The following is an 18,721-nucleotide window of genomic DNA, read 5'->3' as shown; positions in this document are numbered from 1 at the left end:
GAATGCGTACCATAACCAAATCTTAAGGTGATTTATTAAAGTGTGGCTTTTTTTTATTTTTGCCCAGGCAGCGTATAACAAGGATGGAACAAACTGAGGTAACAAAGGATTATATACCTGATGCCAGGCAAGAGAAGGCGAACACAATAATGTCATCAAAGGTCCAGGTGTAATTCACATGGGGAGGATAGAAGGCCAGTTTATGGCTTTCTTCTTTACGCAGATCCAAGAGGAAGGTGGAATGGACCATTGGCACTGGGAAACAACCAGTTCTTTGGCGGTTTTTGGTTGGGAAATAATCTGGAGTTCGGCGATAAAAACCCTGCAGAATTCATACATCAGCTTACAGACAGTGAAAACACAATTTAACAAAACCTTGCTTTAAGTTTTGAATAGAAAGGGTAAGGAAGTACAACCTTTGGTCCACTTTCAAGTCCAGTGACAAAATTCTCACAAGGACAACAGGTAAGGGGAAATCCCTACATTAGATACATGCTGCAATGTTGACATTAATTTTAGTAATAAAGAAGGCGAGGCTACAACTCCATAAACTTTTTATTACAGCCTATGTCACCACTGGAAATCTTTTATGTTGTGCCAATGTTGTCCCTGAGCTAGGAAGTGAAAGGGACAAAAAAAAATGTTGTTAAAAACCATTGGTTTCCAATGAGTGAGACTTCCGAACTCCTGTGTTTGATGGTCATCTTACAATGCCTCCCATGAAATAAATATCTAGGTAAATGTTTCTCATTTAGGGTTTTGTGGAACCCTAAGGTTTCTCCAGAGGTTGCTTGGGAGTCCTTGAGAAATTTGCAATTTGTGCATTTTAGGTAAGGATTGAGACATGGGTGGGATTTTTCCCATTGGCCAGTCATGTAAGAGAAATTTTTCCCACTGAGCACCACACTAATGAACTGTTAACGGGGGATATCATAACTATTTCAAAAGGTTACTCCATGTTAAAAGAGAAAAGCTGATTGGGTAGACATCTCTGGCAACTGAAATTACACATTTACATTGTAATTGGCCACATTCAGTTGTACTTGTTCAGGTAACACTGAAGACATTTTTATCCACCTCTGAAATAAGAACTGAAGAGGTGGTTTGACCAAGCTTTAAAATATCTTCAACATTACCAGCAGCAGTCCAGATGAATGTCACTGACTACTACTGGATATGCCATGACCTGGATTTATGGAACCTTCAGACATGCTTTCAATAAACCTCACCACCTCACTGTTGCTATCTGTCTTACCTGGGGAGTTATTCCACACCAAAAGTTTGAGAAACCAGTCTGGGAATCCAACATGGGGGCAACCAAAGTTTTATTCTCTGCCATTAGCAGCTGTATTGTTTGATGATTGGTCAGCACATTATCTGCATCAGTAAACTGTAAAACAAACATAAAGATATACAAATAAATAGATACATGATAGTTGGACAGAAGGATATACTGAAACAAGATAGCTAGGTAGGTAGGATAGATAGATACAGGTAAGGTAGAATAAATACAGGAAAGGTAGAAAGACAGGAGATTTTCTTCCGGGAGCAGCCCAATCTTACCAGGATATAGTCAGCTTTGCTGTCCCTTGCATACTTTAAGGCCTCCTGTCGCAGCTTCATAACATGCTCATAGCGCTCATCAGGCCAGTGTTTCGGGCTGGTCTCTTGAGGATACCACCTGCCGGTATAAGATATTACAATGACCATACACCTTCATCATTCACAGACCTTCCTTTCTGAGGAGATTCTTTTGTAAAGGAGAGAGCGTTAATATGAAAAGTGAAAAAATGCAGAACAACCAATATTTTCTCCTGAACCCAGAAAATGCAACTCCATACATTCCTTGAATCAATCTAAACGTGATCCACCAATCATCCGCACTCCTGGACTCAACTTTTTTTCTTTAAGGGTGGCATTCTTCTCATTGGTCAACAATGTGAGGCATTCTTTCTACTGACCACCACACACATGTACTGTGAGCAAGTTAAAAAGGTTGAGAAACACTGCTCTAATGATAATTCACGTCATTCAATCTGAGAACAGCTCTAAAAGTGGTAATGTTGTCATACTTTTGAACACTAATGAGTTATTGGCTGCAGCAGAATTTTGCAAAACAATCCACCTTGGACCAGATCATTAAAGAAAGACCAACAAAAGGGGAAAAAGGGGAAAGTATCACCAGGGTGTTTCCTGTGCTGTCCACTCCACGGAGTGATAAAATGACTGTACCGCCTCCACCCAACTCTGCAACACATCACTGGTTTGGTCCTCATTGTGGTCAGTGGCACACCTGTAGATTGACAAAACATTGAATATTGAACATATATATTAAACAACTGGCAAAGCATATCTCTAACCAAAAACATTTTTGGGGTTTTGAACTTAATGTGATAACAATGCCACCAGAACAAGTGATCAGTTTTCTGTGCTCTGAGAGAAATCTCCCTTAAGCTGCGTACACACTTCCAATTAATATCGTTGGTAAACGAACGACGAACGATCCTGCACGATATCTGCGAACGATCGTATAGCACCGATCCTGTACATACAGATAACGACACGTCGGCGTCGTTGGTTACTTTTTTTACGAACGATTTTTGCCCAATCGATCGTTCGTCGTTCGTTCGTCGTTCATTTTGAACGATAAAAATTGGAAGTGTGTACGCAGCTTAACAAGAACAAATTGGCAATATTTTGGCCACATGTTTTCCAGGAAGAAGGTTTAAACCTCCATTGGGCATCAGACTGCGGTAGATTTGGAGAATATTCTTCATGTCCAGTCTGAGATAACATTGCCACCAGGACATGAAGTGAGGGGAAATCTAACCAATGGAAGAGAAATTAAAATGTAATAACCATTATTCTCTGACAAAAGCTAAATTTTGCCTAGAAAAAAAGTCCATGATTTTATTTACATTACATTAAAAAAACATGCCAGAAATCTCTTTGCAACTCTTGAAATAAATTTAGTTATGTAAAGAACATTCCCATTCTTTGTCAACTTTATGTAGCCTTTTGATTCTTCTAGCCTTGGAGCAATTCATAACCAAGACTTCCCCCCAGCAGTCCCTACATTAAATATGAGACTGCCTATCTGGTCTGTACCCTGTACAGTAAATGACTACAAATCTTCTGTCTCTTGTATGATCTGCCTAGACATTTGCAAGTGGTTGAATTCGATCATATGTTGGATGGTGAGGAGGGCTCATTTGCGTTATTGAGGTTTACTGGAAGATTATCAGCAGAAAAGGAAACAATTGCCCTGACATATGTAAACTGCAATGTGTTATGTAAAATTATTGCTTTGGGCACAAATATTGTCAGATCACCCATTACTAAACTGACTACAATCTCTCCACAGATACCTTTTAACAAAATCTAGGCCAATCCATCCAAACCTATGATTACTATAATGAGGGGAGTTGGAAGCCTTAATGAGTGAGGAAAATTATGACTTAGTTGGTATTGCGGAACCCTGGCTTTGTTCTTCGCATGATTGAGCTGTCAATATTCCTGGGTATACTCTTTCGTAAAGACAGAGTCAAACGAAAGGGTGGTGGTGTCTGTCTGTATGTGGGAAGTGATCTGAAAGTGAATGTGAAAGTAGAAATTGTCGATGAAACAAGCGATGAGGTTGAGGAACACACAATTAATTATTGGAGCCTGCTATAGGCCCCCCAGTGCTAAGGAGGAAACAGAAAATCAACTACTAGCACAGATAGAAAAAAAGCAGCAAGATAAAGTGGAAGTGTTTTAATCATGGGAGATTTCAACTACCCTCACATTGACTGGAGTAATGGTACTACCGGAACAGCAAAAGGGAGAAAATTTGTGAATTTAATACAAAATAATTTTTTGGTACAATTTATAGAAGCCCCAACTAGAAATGATACTCTGTTGGGCCTAGTTCTTTCTAACAATGCAGAGCTTATAACAAATGTGCATGTAAAAGAAAATCTGGGTAGCAGTGACCATAATATAATCTCATTTAATGTAAGCTGTAAACAGGAAGCAAAAACAGGAAAGATAAAAACATTTATTTTAAGAGAGCACATTTTCCATTAATAAGGCCAGCTCTCTGTGACTTGGACTTGGAGAAAATATTGTCCTCAAATACCACTGAACAGAAATCTGAATCATTCAAGTCTGTTCTACAAAAGCATACTGAAAAATATTTTCAATTTATTGGGTAATAGGTTTTAATTTTAGCCTTTTAAACGTATGTGGCTCATAGCTGATGTTAAAAAATCCATAAGGGACAAGAAAAGGGCATTCCAAAAATATAAAAATGTGAAGGATTACCTCCATTGTTTGAAAACTACAAAGAATATAACAAAAGATGTAAAAAGGACATGAAATGTGTAACGTTTCAAAATGAAAGACAGATTGCAAAGATAAAAAAGGCAAACTCCAAACTTTTTTTAAATATATTAATGGCAAAAAGATCAGATCTGAGCATGTAGGCCCCTTAAAGAATGTCGCTGGGTTGGTAACTAGGGATAAGGAAAAGGTAGATTTACTAAACACTTTGTTAGCTCTCTGTACACAAAGGTAAATGGCAGAGCTCAAGTCCAAATTCATAATAGCAATGTCACTACCTTAAATAAGTCACAATGGCTCAGAATTGATATGATTGAGAAACAGCTGGGAAATATTAGGGTTAACAAAGCACCAGGACCTGATGGATTACATCCACGTGTTCTCAAGGAGCTGAGATCGGTCATTGCAAAGCCATTATTTCTAACTTTTAGAGACTCTTTAGTCACTGACAAGGTACCGATGGGTTGGTGTCAGCCCAATGTGGTTCCTATCTTCAAAAAGGGAGCAGTTACCAGGTAACTACAGACCGGTTGATTTAACGTCTATAGTTGGAAAGGTCCTAGAGAGTTTTAAAAAGAATCACATTGAGGGATTTCTGCTAGAAAATAATAATATAAGTGATAGTCAGCATGTCTTCAAGAAAGACTGAAGTTGTCAAACAAATTTACTCTCTTTTTTTATGAGGAAGTAAACAGGTAGACAGTGGAGTAGTAGCTGATATAGTGTTCTTGGACTTAGGGGCAATAGGTTTAGAAAAGTCAATCTGTAAATGGATAGAGAACCAGCTTAAAGACCGCATCCAGAGAGTTGTAATTAATGATTCAGACTTTTAATGGTCTAAGGTTATTAGTGGTATACCCTAGGGTTCAGTGTTGGGATCTTTACTGTTTAACATCTTTTTAAATGATATAGAGTTTCGGATTAAAAGTACCATTTCTGTGTTTGCAGATGACACCAAACTATGTAATAGACTTAATTCCATACAGGATTCCTATAATCTACAAGCAGACAAGTGGCAAATGACATTTAATATAGATAAATGTAAAGTTATGCACTTGGGGGCCAACAACATGCATGCTTCATACTGTTCAGTAAGAATACATTTGGGGGAGTCAGAAATGAAAAAGGATCTGGGGGTTCTGGTGGATCATAGACTTAATAACAGCATGCAATGCCAAGCTGCAATTTCTAAAGCTAGCAAAGTACTTTCTTGTAATAAAAGAGGAATAGACTGCAGAGATGGAGACATAATCCTGCCCCTGTACAAAGCATTGGTCAGACCACATCTGGGATATGCAGTCCAGTTTTGGGCACCAGTTCACAAAGAGGACATTGTGGAATTGGAGAGACAAATAGAGATGCTCAGCTATGAGGGGAGATTAGCAGAACTGAATCTATTCTCGAGAAGAGACATTTAGAAGGGGATATGATCACCCTGTATAAAAATATAAACGGTCCATATAGAAAACCCTCTTCCCCATTATTCACTTTGAGATCATTACAAAGAACAAGAGGGCACTCTTTGCGTCTGGAGAAAAAAAAGAAGTTTAAGCTCCAAATAGGGAAGGGATTCTTGACTGTAAGGTCTGTGAAAATGTGGAATCGGCTCCCTCAGGAAGTAGTTTTAGCAACTACTATAGATTACTTTAAGAAAAAGCTGAATGTTTTTCTAGAAGGACAGAATATAACTGGGTTTTAAAGCTTTAAAGTAAAAATAACGACTTCCGGTTCCGACGCCTCGCGAGCCGGCAGCATGTGAAATCGGCTCCTACTCACCTCCGGGATCCCGCGATAAAAAACCGGCACACTCGCTCCTCTCCCACACGCAGCAGCTCCTCGGCTTACCGGAAGCCTGGATGGACCGGTTCCTGGAACGCTCCTGCGTGTCAGCAAGCCAGGAATCCATGGGCAAGAAGGAAAAGATCCGGGCCACTCCTTCCAAGATGGCCACCGCGTCCTCTTCTGCACGTGCATCCACCGCTGTCTCTTCACAGGTACACCCTGCTGATCTTTCTGATCTCTCCCAACCTACACAAATAGCTGATGCAGTGGCAGCATTACTTAAGCCTACATTACAGGAAGCTATTGATACTGCAGTACAAAAGGGAATACAGTCCTTAAGGAAGGATTTCAAGGAACAGTCTCAAAGATTAGATAACGCTGAACAGCGGATCACTCTGGTTGAGGATGATGTTACTTCCACCAGAGCTGTTATTTCCGTGCTAGAGACCAAAGCGCAAGCACTACAGGATAAAATAGAAGACCTAGAAAACAGGTCCCGGCGCAATAACCTGCGCGTTGTAGGCCTTCCAGAAAGTGTCAAACCGTCACAGTTACTTGAAATCTGCTCTACGGTGATACCGCAGTTACTGGGTCTTCAACTTTCCTGTAAGGTCGAACGTGCTCATAGACTGGGTCCGGTTCGCAAAGAAATGTCTAAACCTCGACCAGTACTGGTGGCCTATTCCTTTTACACCGATAGAACCCGCATACTGCAAGCTTTTCGCAACCAACGCAGTCTGCACTTAAAGGGTGCCTCTCTGCTCATATTTGCAGACTACTCTGCAGAAGTATCCCGCAAAAGGCGCAGTTTTCAACAAGTTTGTTCCACACTATACCGTCATAAAATGCACTTTACACTGGCTTATCCAGCGGTTCTCCACTTTTCTGATGATCAGGGGCGCAAGTATTCTCTTACCTCGGCCGAGGAGGCAGAAAGTTTGGTGCATACCCTACTATCTGATCAACCCTCCACTCCATCTAATACATCTTCTATTTCCCCACCACGCTCAACGGAGCATTCATTGCTTCCACCCAGGGCCGTTATCCACTAAGAGGATCCGTGACACCCACCGTTCTGAGCCGCTGCCCAAGGCGAGATAATTTGGAAAGATCTATACCCTACTTTAAAGTGCCTTTTTTTATTATGTTTCTTTTTGAAACTGCACCACTAAGATTCCCGGTTCGGTTGTTATTGCTTTGCGAGGAAAAAAGGAAAGTCATCCTTATATACTGTCTGTCTTCCCCCTTGTGCTGTCTTGTTTGTCCCCTTTTGTTTTACTTTTGTTATTTCTGGAAGCACTCACTTTATTTGGTCACACAGCCACTATGCGTATTGTGCTCTTTCTGCTTGGATTGTTTCTTATTATCTTTGTACACTGGATGTATTATTTACCATCAAAATCGGTGGGTGTGACTATACGTCACGATTCCACTCACTCCTTGTATCTGTTATGGTGCTGATATACTGTAATCGGTTTAGTCTGTGTGTACATAAACCCGTTATCTATATTTTATGCGGATAATCTCATGGAATGTTAGGGGGTTGCGTTCCCCTAACAAGTGCATGTCTGTACGTCGTCATTTAAAGAGGCTGAAGGCAGATATTGTGTTGTTACAGGAAACACATTTAGGAGACAATGATTTTTATAGGATGAAGAAATTATGGGTTGGGGAAGTTTATGGTACCCCCTCTGCAGATCGGAAAGCTGGGGCACTGACTCTGATCCATAGGTCTTTTCAAGGCAAGGTAAAAACGGTGCAAAGTGACTCTGCTGGACGTATTTTGAAAGTAATTATACAACTTCATGATTATGATATATCTATATAAATTATATATGCACCAAATTCGCCACCACCATCCTTCTTTCAGGAAGTATCCAGCTGGTTGGCTCAAGACCCCACTCCTTATAAAATATTGGGAGGTGATTTTAATTCAGTCATGGTGCACCCTGAAGACAGGAGCTCTGGCTCGGGCATATGTAACGTGAAAATCACACCTCATTCAGTGTTAGCAGACTTTGTCAACGCCATGTCTTTAAATGACATTTGGCGACAGTACCATCCCCTAGAGCGACAGTATACATTTGTCTCCCAAGCCCATGTAGCCCAAGCTCGCTTGGATTATCTGTTTTGTACAGACGCTATTATGTACAGAATTGAATCACCAGAGATCTAAACCATGGTTATTTCAGATCACTCTCCAATCTCTATTATAGTAGGAGATCAGTCCCCTAGAGGGGATTATGTACCCTAGCGCTTCCCATCCTACTTGATCAAGGACCCTGAATTGCAGGGAGTATTGACATCTGCATGGCTCGAATATGCTCAATATAATGCAGCTCATAGAAATGAGCCGATACTATTTTGGGAAGCAGGTAAGGCCTACTTGAGAGGTAGAATTATCTCCTTTATGACTAAAAGAAAAAAAGAGACTCTATCTCACTTTTTATCAGCACAAAAAAAGCTTAGGACAGCGCAACAGGCGCTAACTGACAACCCCACCCCGAGTACTAAGCAAATATGGTATGAATCCAAATGTACCTTTGATTCTTGGCTCTACCAATACGAGCAGCTGAAATGTAAACATAAGTCTCTGGAATACCATAAATATGGCAATAAATCAGGCAAAATGCTAGCTAATCTGGTACGTACGGGCTATAAACCAACATATATTCCAAAGTTGCGTTCCTCCACGGGTGAGATGGTTACTTCACCCAAGGAAGTGAACCATTGCTTGGCTCAATATTTCCAGAAACTGTATTCATCCCCAGAGATAGATGTCAAGGCCGGGGTAACATTCTTATCGAAAGCTGACCTACCCTACTTACAACAAACTGAAATAGATGCACTGAATGCTCCTATTCTAAAGAACAGATTTTGATGACTATCAATAGTTTGAAAAATGGAAAAGCCCCAGGTCCTGACGGGTTCACCACTGAGTTTTTCAAATTCTTGAAGGAGGAGGTGGTGGATGATTTGCATGCACTGTACTCTGCTCTTTGGGACAAAGGTGTGTATTTTCGATCTGGACAAGAAGCCTATATAAAGCTTCTCTTGAAAAAAGATAAAAATCCATGTGATCCAGAGTCCTTTCGCCCTATTTCTCGGGTGAATATCGATGCAAAAATTTTATCCAAAATTCTTGCAGATAGATTGGCTAAAATATTGCCATCTCTTATTTCTCCTTCACAAGTGGGTTTTGTTCAGGGTAGAGCTGCGGTGACTAATGTTAGAAAAGTATTCGTATTAGAAATGTCAACCTGACCTAGATTTGGCTATTATCACGATAGATGCGCACAAAGCGTTTGATACGGTAAACATACCATGGCTGTTTGCGGTACTCAAACATATTGGATTCCGGGGCCCATTCCTTAAACTACTGGAGGCCATGTATGCCTCTCCGATAGCCAATACCCCTCCATAGGGGAACTAGATAGGGATGTCCCCTGCCCCCCCCTTTTGTTTAATCTCGCGCTAAAACCATTAGTCAGACATCTAGATAATACCCCTCTTTTGCACGGCATAGAGGTTCATGATAGTGAATTACGAACCGCTCTTTTTGCGGATGACATTTTGATCTTCATCTCTAATCCCAGGCATGATAGTCATACTATTCAAAAGGTGTTTAGCATTTATGAAAGTTTTTCAGGGCTAAAAATAAATTTTGAAAAAAAGTGAGATGTTGTCTCTGGCCAGATCTACGGAAATGGTAGAGTTGGAGGGCACATGTACCGTTTAAAGTGGCATCACACTCTATAGTGTATCTTGGACTTCGTATTGGACGTCTGCCATCATCTTTATATACATTAAATTACCCGCCCTTAATAGCCAAAATACAAAAAGAATTGAAAATGTGGGAACAATTGCCCTTGTCATTTCTCGGCCGATGCCACCTAGTGAAAATGATGTCTTTCTCTAAATTACTCTATCCTATGCAGACATTACCTCTGCTACTGACCCATGCTGATGTCAATGTTCTCAATAAGGCCTTCACGAAATTTCTATGGTCCGGCAAACGTCCAAGGATCTCGCTGATGAAATTATACTTTCCTAAAACTGAAGGAGGTGTTGGCTTTCCTAATGTAAGACTTTATAATTTGGCCTGTCTGGAAAGACATGTTGTGGACTGGCTTAAGGGGACATCCTGTTATTCCAATGTACATCTGGAAAAAGCTATGTCATATCCATGGGATCTCTGTGCTCTATTACACTATAAATTCTCACTGATTCCAGCTTTTCTGTGACACAATATATTAATTAGAGACACGGTGGTTGCATGGAAGGTGACTAGGCAACGGCTCAAACTACTAGCTTGTCTATCTCCTTATCTGCCCATTTGTGGTAACCTTATGTTTCCGCAAGCACATGAGCATGGAGCATTTCAAATATGGAAACGCAAAGGCCTAATATACATTAAAGATCTCTTCCGAACGGAAGATCTGACTAAGCTATCCTTGAAGGATTTACAGGCTAAATATGGTATCCCGCGATGGGCACTTCACCCGTTGTATTACAATCAGGTTATATCCTACCTTAATTCTTTGGTACTGCACTATGTAGATGTCTTTCGCCCCAAAAGCTTTGACAAGATGCTATCATTGTCTCCTCCAAATATATCCAATATACATGTATATCTACTGCCTACCTTTGTTAAGTCTTTATCGGTTTCTAATGTGAAAATGTGGCAAAAGGACTTCCCAGACCTAGACATAGTGGATACTGTTATACAGGGATACCAAACGGTTCGGCATAGTATCGTGAATGAGGTATGGAGAGAATTCAAATTTATGTTACTAGACAGGGCCTATAAGGTGTTCCCGCCCTCCATATCTACCCCACAACCCACACATTGGCATTTTCAATGCCCCAAGTGCAACTGTACTGATGCCTCTCTATCACATCGCTTATGGTTTTGCCCCAATATTACCAACTTTTGGCATGATATACTAACGTTAATTTCTAATGTTACTGGCCATTCAATTTCAGACACCTTCTCTGTTGCTGTTTGGTTCCTGGGATGGTATAACTATGGATAATATACCACGCTCTATGCAGAAATGGATAAATGTTTGCCTGTTGGCAGCAAGACGTGCGATTATGCGTAATTGGATACAACCTCTTCCACCCACCCTGGAACAAGGACTGTTGATCCAGGGAACATTCAAATGCCTCATGGCATGAGGAAGAATTTTTTTCCTGTACCAGCGAATTGTACCAGGATTTTTTTCTGCCTTTCTCTGGACCTATTTTGTCTTATAGGGTTTTATATCTGGGATATGATTATATCCTTAGTGGTTGAACTTGGTGGACTTTAGTCTTTTTTCAACCTAACCTACTATGTAACTATGACTAGCAGAGGTCATCCTCCATGACTTCCAAAACATCTAAACTGCCTTTTAGAAAATAGTAAATAGATCCAGATGGAGGCAACTAAGTTTACATGCAAATATCAATTTTCAAGGTCTATCACTTTAAACTTCTAAACTGTGATTGGCTAAGCTTGACTTTTCACAAAGTCCGGATTTGTTTGTAAGTTTAGTTTCCTCTGTCCTTAGATTTGGCTGTTTTGACACTTGGTCTTCACCAATGATAAGCTCTGTATCTGCCCCAGGACATTTGCAGTCTCTGACCATCTCCTGTAGCATGCCTATAGTCCCTGACCATCTCCCGCAGGGCGTTTTACAGTCCCTGACCATCTCCCGCAATGTGTTTTACAGTCCCTGACCATCTCCCACCGGACGTTTGCAGTCCCTGACCATCTCCCGCCGGACGTTTGCAGTCCCTGACCATCTCCCGCCGGACGTTTGCAGTCCCTGACCATCTCCCGCCGGACGTTTGCAGTCCCTGACCATCTCCCACCGGACATTTGCAGTCCCTGACCATCTCTCACCGGACGTTTGCAGTCCCTGACCATCTCCCGCCGGACGTTTGCAGTCCCTGACCATCTCCCGTTTGCAGTCTGTGACCATCTCATCTGAAGTCTCCATCTCCTTTCTCTAGGCTCTGACAGCTTTCTGTCTTTACATAGACAGAATACTATGTGTGGCTCTTTGGTGATTTCAAAGGCCATCCTTGAGGCCCTCTACATCTCTTAAAGCAGAGCTGTACTAAAAGTAAGCCCCCAATTCCTGGATACCTGACTTCAATTAGGTCCTGCTCTGTCATGGAATCCTCCTTTCTCCCAGTGCTTAGCGCCCCCATCTTCTTCCTGCTTTTGGATGTGCAGTGTGAGAGCGGGTGACATAAGCTACTGTAACTATGCACCGATCTCACTGCGCAAGCCTGTGAAATCTATGTCTCTTTGCTCCCATTCAGTCCTTACCAGTGGTAAAAACTGAAGAGAAGAGGCTTACCAAGCTTTTCTCAAGCTATTTTTCTCTTCATATAAAAGGGTTATCTACCCTGTTATATAAAGTAAAAATTTTGGTGATTGGTCTGCTTTAAGTTGACCACCACTGCTCTCCTGGTATGATTTAAACAGCCAAATACAGTATAAAGCCTGCTAGTCAATGAAATCTATAGACAATTTTCAAAGGTCGGTTACTCAGATTAGTTTATCCCTCTGGACGGTCAACCACATTCAAAGTTCAGACCAGCTCAATGTGCTAGGAAATACTTTGTGCCCCTTTGTATATAGCCCCATAATAGGGCACAACCCACTAAATATTTCCCCCTATAAAGTACAACCAAATTCCCCTCCTGCATCATGCACCCTTGAGTGCAACCTACCTCCACTTCATACATCCCTGTCCAAGGTACAATCTGTCTCACCCACTTCACTTACTAACCCCCTTCTCCTTCCCCAGGATACAACCCCCCTAGAGAACAACTCTCTCTACCCTACTCCATTTACAACCCCCACACACAAACAAACCTTCCACCCAGAATACAACCGCCATGTCCCCGACTGCACACAGCCCCTCACCAGACAGAAATGCTCTCCTTGGGATAGTCCAGTCTCTCTAGCGCCCCCAGGGTGTAGGGCAGCGCATGAGCCGCATTGCGAGCGAGGATGGCGATGACCAGGGAGGGATGAGATGGGTCGGCTGCCGACAGTGACCCCGGCAGGAGAAAAATCAGCAACAACAACACAGCAGAGGAGGCCATTCATGTACACTGTGAGGGACGTGTCAGAGGAGGGAGGGTTGAGATCGGGAGGAGGTCCGACAGGGAAGGAAACAACTTTACTGCCCCCTCCTCCCCCCTCTCCCCTCCTATTTACTGTACAGGACCCCCCCCCCATTTTTTTTTTTTATACAGCATATGATCCCCCCAATACACTACATAGGAGGATTTCCCAGTATACTGGACCCTCATACACTGTATTGGAGAAGAACACAGCTGCTGAAGAACATCTTTGGCTGCTCCTTATGCTTTCTAGGAGGATTCTCCAGGATCGCTCACAGATCTTGGAGTGCAAGGAAACCCTAGTCATGGAGCAGAGAACAGCCTGGCAGCAGCAGACATGCTTGTTTCACAATTGGCTATCTACATCCATGCATGAGCTGTAGATAAATACCAGTCTGTGTCCTCAACTCGGGAGCTTCACTCCTGTGCCTGGTGACAACTGTCACTGCACCTAAAAGGGAGAGAAAACCCAAAAACAGAGAGAGGGGAAAGCTGCTAATGGGGTCCCAGCTGAGACATATCCCCATTACTACTTATGTCCTGGTTTGTCCATTCTACAGCACAGGAAGTACAGGGAAATCTCCCCAAAAGAACACCTGGCAATAAATCTAGCAGTTTTACACATGAGGTAAGAACACCCAACAGAAACTGTGCAAACATTAGATCTTCAAACAGTGGCTACAATTGTGTAAAGTTGATGTACTAAAAAAAAAAAAAGGGAAATTTTTTTTTTCATTTATTGTATCAGTATATATCATGGTGTACTGTGATAAAGTACTGTACATCCCTGGCATCATGTACACCCATCATGTGACACAAAGCCTAGGCAATGATCACATGGTGCCTGACTACCAGGGCATTGTGTTTGTTTCAATCCATTAGAGACTGCATGGTGTAATATTTAGTGTCAGACAAACTTGTGATGTGAGAGGATGAACAACACACAGCCTGCATTGATAGATAGAAATTAGTCTTTTCAACCTTAAAGTGTGTGTAGAGGAACTTGTTTCTGTTAGTTATGGATGGAGTAGTAAACTTCCTCAATTTTTTCAATAAATTTCAAGTTTGGCCCCTGACTCGGTCTAAGTTTTTAATTTCGGCCCTCTGTGTATTTGAGATTGACACCCCTGCTCTATCACCATGCCAAATCTCCCCTCTGCACACAAGTAACCCCACTGTAACCACATAGAATCACTTTTCTACACTAGCAGGCCTTTTATTGTCATGCAGGACCCCCCTTTGCACACGTTTGTAGCCCTTCCTTCACCACTCATGTCACCCTTGCACTCATGGCCCCTGTTTTACCATGCAGCTCCCACCCCTGCACACCAGCAGCCCCTCTGTAACCACACGGGACTCCTCCCCTGCACATATAAGCTCTTGTTTTACTATGCGGCCCCCCCCCTGCACCCCAGTATCCACAGGAACCGTTATGCGCATCAGCAGCCACCTCTATCTGCACACCAGTGCTAGCTGATCAGCAAAACAAAAGGTTGAGCAGGTTCCATGTATGCCATCAGATATAAAGAAGTACATATCGATTAGTAAATAATTGTTCATTATTTGTTTTTGATATTTTTAATTGGAAATGTAAAAGAAAAGAGGGAAACATAAAACTAGTTTGATTTTTGACATTGTGTTTGAGAAACCAACTCATCAATATCCGGTTTAATAGAAGTACTGAGTTGCAATTCTCAGTGAATTCTCAAGGTGATAATAAGATGTTTTGATTCTAATCTTACTGTGTGCTTCATTCAAAAAAATTCCAGTAAAGAGATAGGATCAAATTCTTCCCTAAATTGAATATCAGATTGCAGCTCAATGCATTCCATTTGACAATTGGAAGGTAACATGTTTATATCGACTGAAAATGGAGTCGCAAATATACCAAAATTTTGGTTATTTTCACGAAAATCTTGAAGTCGCTTTTCAAATTCTAGTGTCAAATCAACAAGCAAGGCTGCAAATTTTTCACCACTCACAAGATCATGTTTGGTCAATGTGTCAAAATGCATAAAATGATTTGCCCTAATTTGATCTTGCCGTAGTTTCAGTTTCATTTGGAACGCTGTTATGGTTTGAAACATTGTATTGATAAGTTGGATTTTGCCTTGAAGACGCATATTTAACTCAAATGAGCGGTAAAATCCACTAAAAATGCTAAATCTGTAAAGCAAGTTTTAATTGTAACATTCTGGCACAAAGTTTGCTTTAAATACCATTAACGACTTGATTTTGTGTCGCAAATCATAAAACCTTTTTAAACATTTGGCCTAGACTTAGCCATCTAACTTCGGAAAAGTAAATGATGTCACCATAGTCAGCGATGATTCAGTCCATTGGCCCTTATGAAATTCACAGCCTCAATGACTATTTGCGTGACATCATCTTTTTTTATATGTATTTTATTTTATATATATATATATATATATATATATATTTTTTATATATGTCTATACCAGATATATTGACAATAGACAGAGAAAATTGCTTTAGCATATTTTTTAGTGCTTCATGTAAATCCCTGGATTTAGTTGTGTCTTTTAATGGCACTAAGGAGGCCATCTCTTAAGTGACATTATATTCATCAATACCTCCAATAAATATGGCGAGTTGAGCCATATCTGTAGCATCAGTGCTGTCATCTATCACCAAAGCATAGTAGTTAAAATTAGCAGCTTTACTTTTCAAACATCTTTCAACAGATTTTGCAACTGTTCATTTAGCTATAGTCTGGTGAGACAAACTGATTTTTAAAATATCTCCATTTCTTCAGGGCAAATTATATCTGCCACACTTTCCATACATTGCCTAATAAACTCACCATTAGTAAATGGTTTTGATTTTTTTGCTATTATATATGCTACTACATAACTAACTTTTACAATAAAATAGTAACTTTTTTTTTTTAATTTGTTGACAAGACAGACTTTTCTTTAGTTCCACAATTGTTACCTTACAACACATTCTTTGGTACACACAGAATCTGGCAGCATGTTTTTGCATATAATGCCTTTTTAAACTATAGTCTTTGAAAACTTGCACAAATTCTCCACAAATTAGGCAGAGCGCCTTACTGTTCGCCTCAACACTCAGATGTACACACAGATGTACTCATCTGTCCACTTTTCTTTGAACAGTCTTCCTTCATCCTAATTTTTTTCTTTTTTTGTATTCTGTTTTCTTTGGAGATGCTGTTGAAGCCATGCTAAAAAAATAGGGACTAAATTTATTATGCTGATTTTAAAGCGTTGCTGGCAATGTGTAAGGCGCCTCATAGGGACCTCCTAGGAATGCTTACCTGCCTTTCTCAATAACATGAAATGCTCTCTTTTCTCTTTTGCAGGTTGATAGGTACTGTAGGTTGATAACTGCTTTATTGCTGCTATTGGAAGCCCCACACCTCACATACACAAATGCACTATGAAAAAATAAGCATGCTATTTAGCATTATTATGCCTATTGTAAAGGGTAGCAGATGATGCTTGAGGTGGTGATTAGATGGAGGAATGCCTACCTGCCTTTCTCAATAAAATGAAATGCTCTCCTTCCTCTTTTGCAGGTTGATATGTTGTAGTAATATAGGTTGATAACTGCTGTGTTGCTGCTATTGGAAGCCCTACACCTCACGTACACAAATGCACTATAAAAAAAAGACTTCTGGTTCCGGCTCCATCTAGTACCTCTGCTCCTCTGACTTCACGCTGCGGTGAGTCACGCACCGCGATCATACTCTCCTGCTCCCGGGGCACAGATGGATCGCTTCATTGCCGGCTCCCAGTTTTCAAAACGCGGTCAGCAGAAGCTGACTGCACAGAAGGCTGCACAAGCCAAGATGGCAGACGCCATATCAGACCACGAGGCTGAAGCACACAGTCCAGGTAGGATTGACAGCCCTGCTCATCTCTGCCCCTCTATTGATTACAAACAACTTGCCTCTGTGGTGTCTCAGCACCTCCAACCAGCACTGCTTTTGAATATTAAAGAAGCTTTAGCAATACATTTACAGCTCATTACAGAGCTGGTACAGAATCATGGGGCAGAAATACGACCTATGCAACAGCACATTAGTGACCTGGAAGATGACCTGATCAGTACCCGTACTAAACAACAGCAACTGGGGGATCAATACCAGCTGTTGCAAGATAGGATGACAGATCTGGACGATAGGGACTGCCGTAGTAACCTGAGATTTATCGGGATTCCTGAGTCATATAAAGCACCAGATCTCCATAAAATCTGCTCAAATACGCTTCCTAAAGCTCTGGGGTTGAAACACTGTATGAAAATAGAAAGGGCACATAGGCTAGGCCCTCTTCAGCGAAATAAAGCACTATCTCGGCCAATCATAGTCAAATATCATAACTTCAATGATAAGCTATAAATCTTAAGGGGCATATCGGGTATTTGACTACTTCAGTATTGAGGATCACAGAGTCATGTTATTCTCGGATTACTCAATTAAAACTACCAAAAAACGCCAGGCCTTCTCCCCGATCTGCAAACAACTCATTTAAAAAATGTATGCTTCGCACTCATGTATCCAGCGATGCTTAAAATCTTTATTCCGGATCAGGAAGCTAAGATATTTACAGATCCCCTGGTGGCTGCAGAAAAGGTGAAAGCTTTGCCCCATTCGACACCCTCCTCCACCCCGCTTGCTACACTACCCAGGCAGCAATATGACCTGTCACAGAGATCCATGTGCCCACAATCCTAAATGCTTACTCTCTTGGTCGTATTGACCAGCTGGGCCTTTCTACATGCCCCTATTTCATTATTTAACAAGGAGCCCCTTTTCATTAGTTCAATATCTGTTGTCCACTAGATGGAGCTGGTGGTCTCTGTTAGTTTTCTTTTTCTTGCTCACACTGCATACGTGTGAGTATATCCTCTTTGATGCAATACAAGGAGATGGCAGAAACGGAAGATTGAAGGTTCATTTGTGCCTGATGCTGTTTCCTGCCGTTTATGCTGTTATTGTACCCCACATTGGGAAAAAAGGAAGTCGCTTAAGAGTATTATGTTATGGGACAACTATGTTGTTATCTGTTTGTTTTGCTCATGGGTATGCCAATTATAATAACGTCCACAGGCGCCTTGCTGCTGTCATTGTCCTGGTTCTGCATCTACAGATCTCTTCAAATATGGAAAGAATCATCTTCTCTGTGCCGCTGCTCAGTTGGGACGACGACACAGGACTGCTCATTTCTTTAATTCCAGCAATTATAGCTCTTTTCCCCCATAAACCCCCGTGATGGAAATCATATCCTGGAATGTAAAGGGATTGAGATCCCCCACCAAGCGCACTACTCTTCTACGCCACTTAAAGAAATTACAAACGGATGTAGCTATCCTTCAGGAGACCCACCTCTCAGCTTCCCACTTTCATTTGATGGCTAAAGATTGGGTGGGATAGGTGTGGGGGGCTTCAGTCTCAGGCCGAAAAGCTGGAGTGCTCATTCTTTTACACAAGAAGCTTCATCAC

The 18,721-nt window shown here is 41.3% G+C and overlaps 1 protein-coding gene across 1 annotated transcript in view; it reads right to left on the bottom strand.

The window, feature by feature from the left end:
• CERCAM (cerebral endothelial cell adhesion molecule) overlaps nt 1-13,242 on the bottom strand; it is a 461,142-nt gene extending 447,900 nt beyond the window's left edge. The window contains exons 1-5 of the mRNA XM_072429680.1: nt 13,031-13,242; nt 2,183-2,293; nt 1,564-1,681; nt 1,256-1,390; nt 118-322 (exon numbers count right to left, since the gene is read on the bottom strand). Of these exons, the coding sequence (XP_072285781.1) occupies nt 118-322; nt 1,256-1,390; nt 1,564-1,681; nt 2,183-2,293; nt 13,031-13,212 (751 nt within the window). The 5' untranslated portion in view covers nt 13,213-13,242. The remainder of the gene's footprint in view (nt 1-117; nt 323-1,255; nt 1,391-1,563; nt 1,682-2,182; nt 2,294-13,030) is intronic.
• Between the last annotated feature and the right edge of the window lie 5,479 nt (nt 13,243-18,721).

This window comes from Pyxicephalus adspersus, chromosome Z (genome assembly GCF_032062135.1).
Source record: "Pyxicephalus adspersus chromosome Z, UCB_Pads_2.0, whole genome shotgun sequence".
Classification (NCBI taxonomy): Eukaryota; Metazoa; Chordata; class Amphibia; order Anura; family Pyxicephalidae; genus Pyxicephalus; species Pyxicephalus adspersus.
Note: the sequence above shows the minus strand (reverse complement) of the source record. Positions and strands in the feature narration are given on the sequence as shown.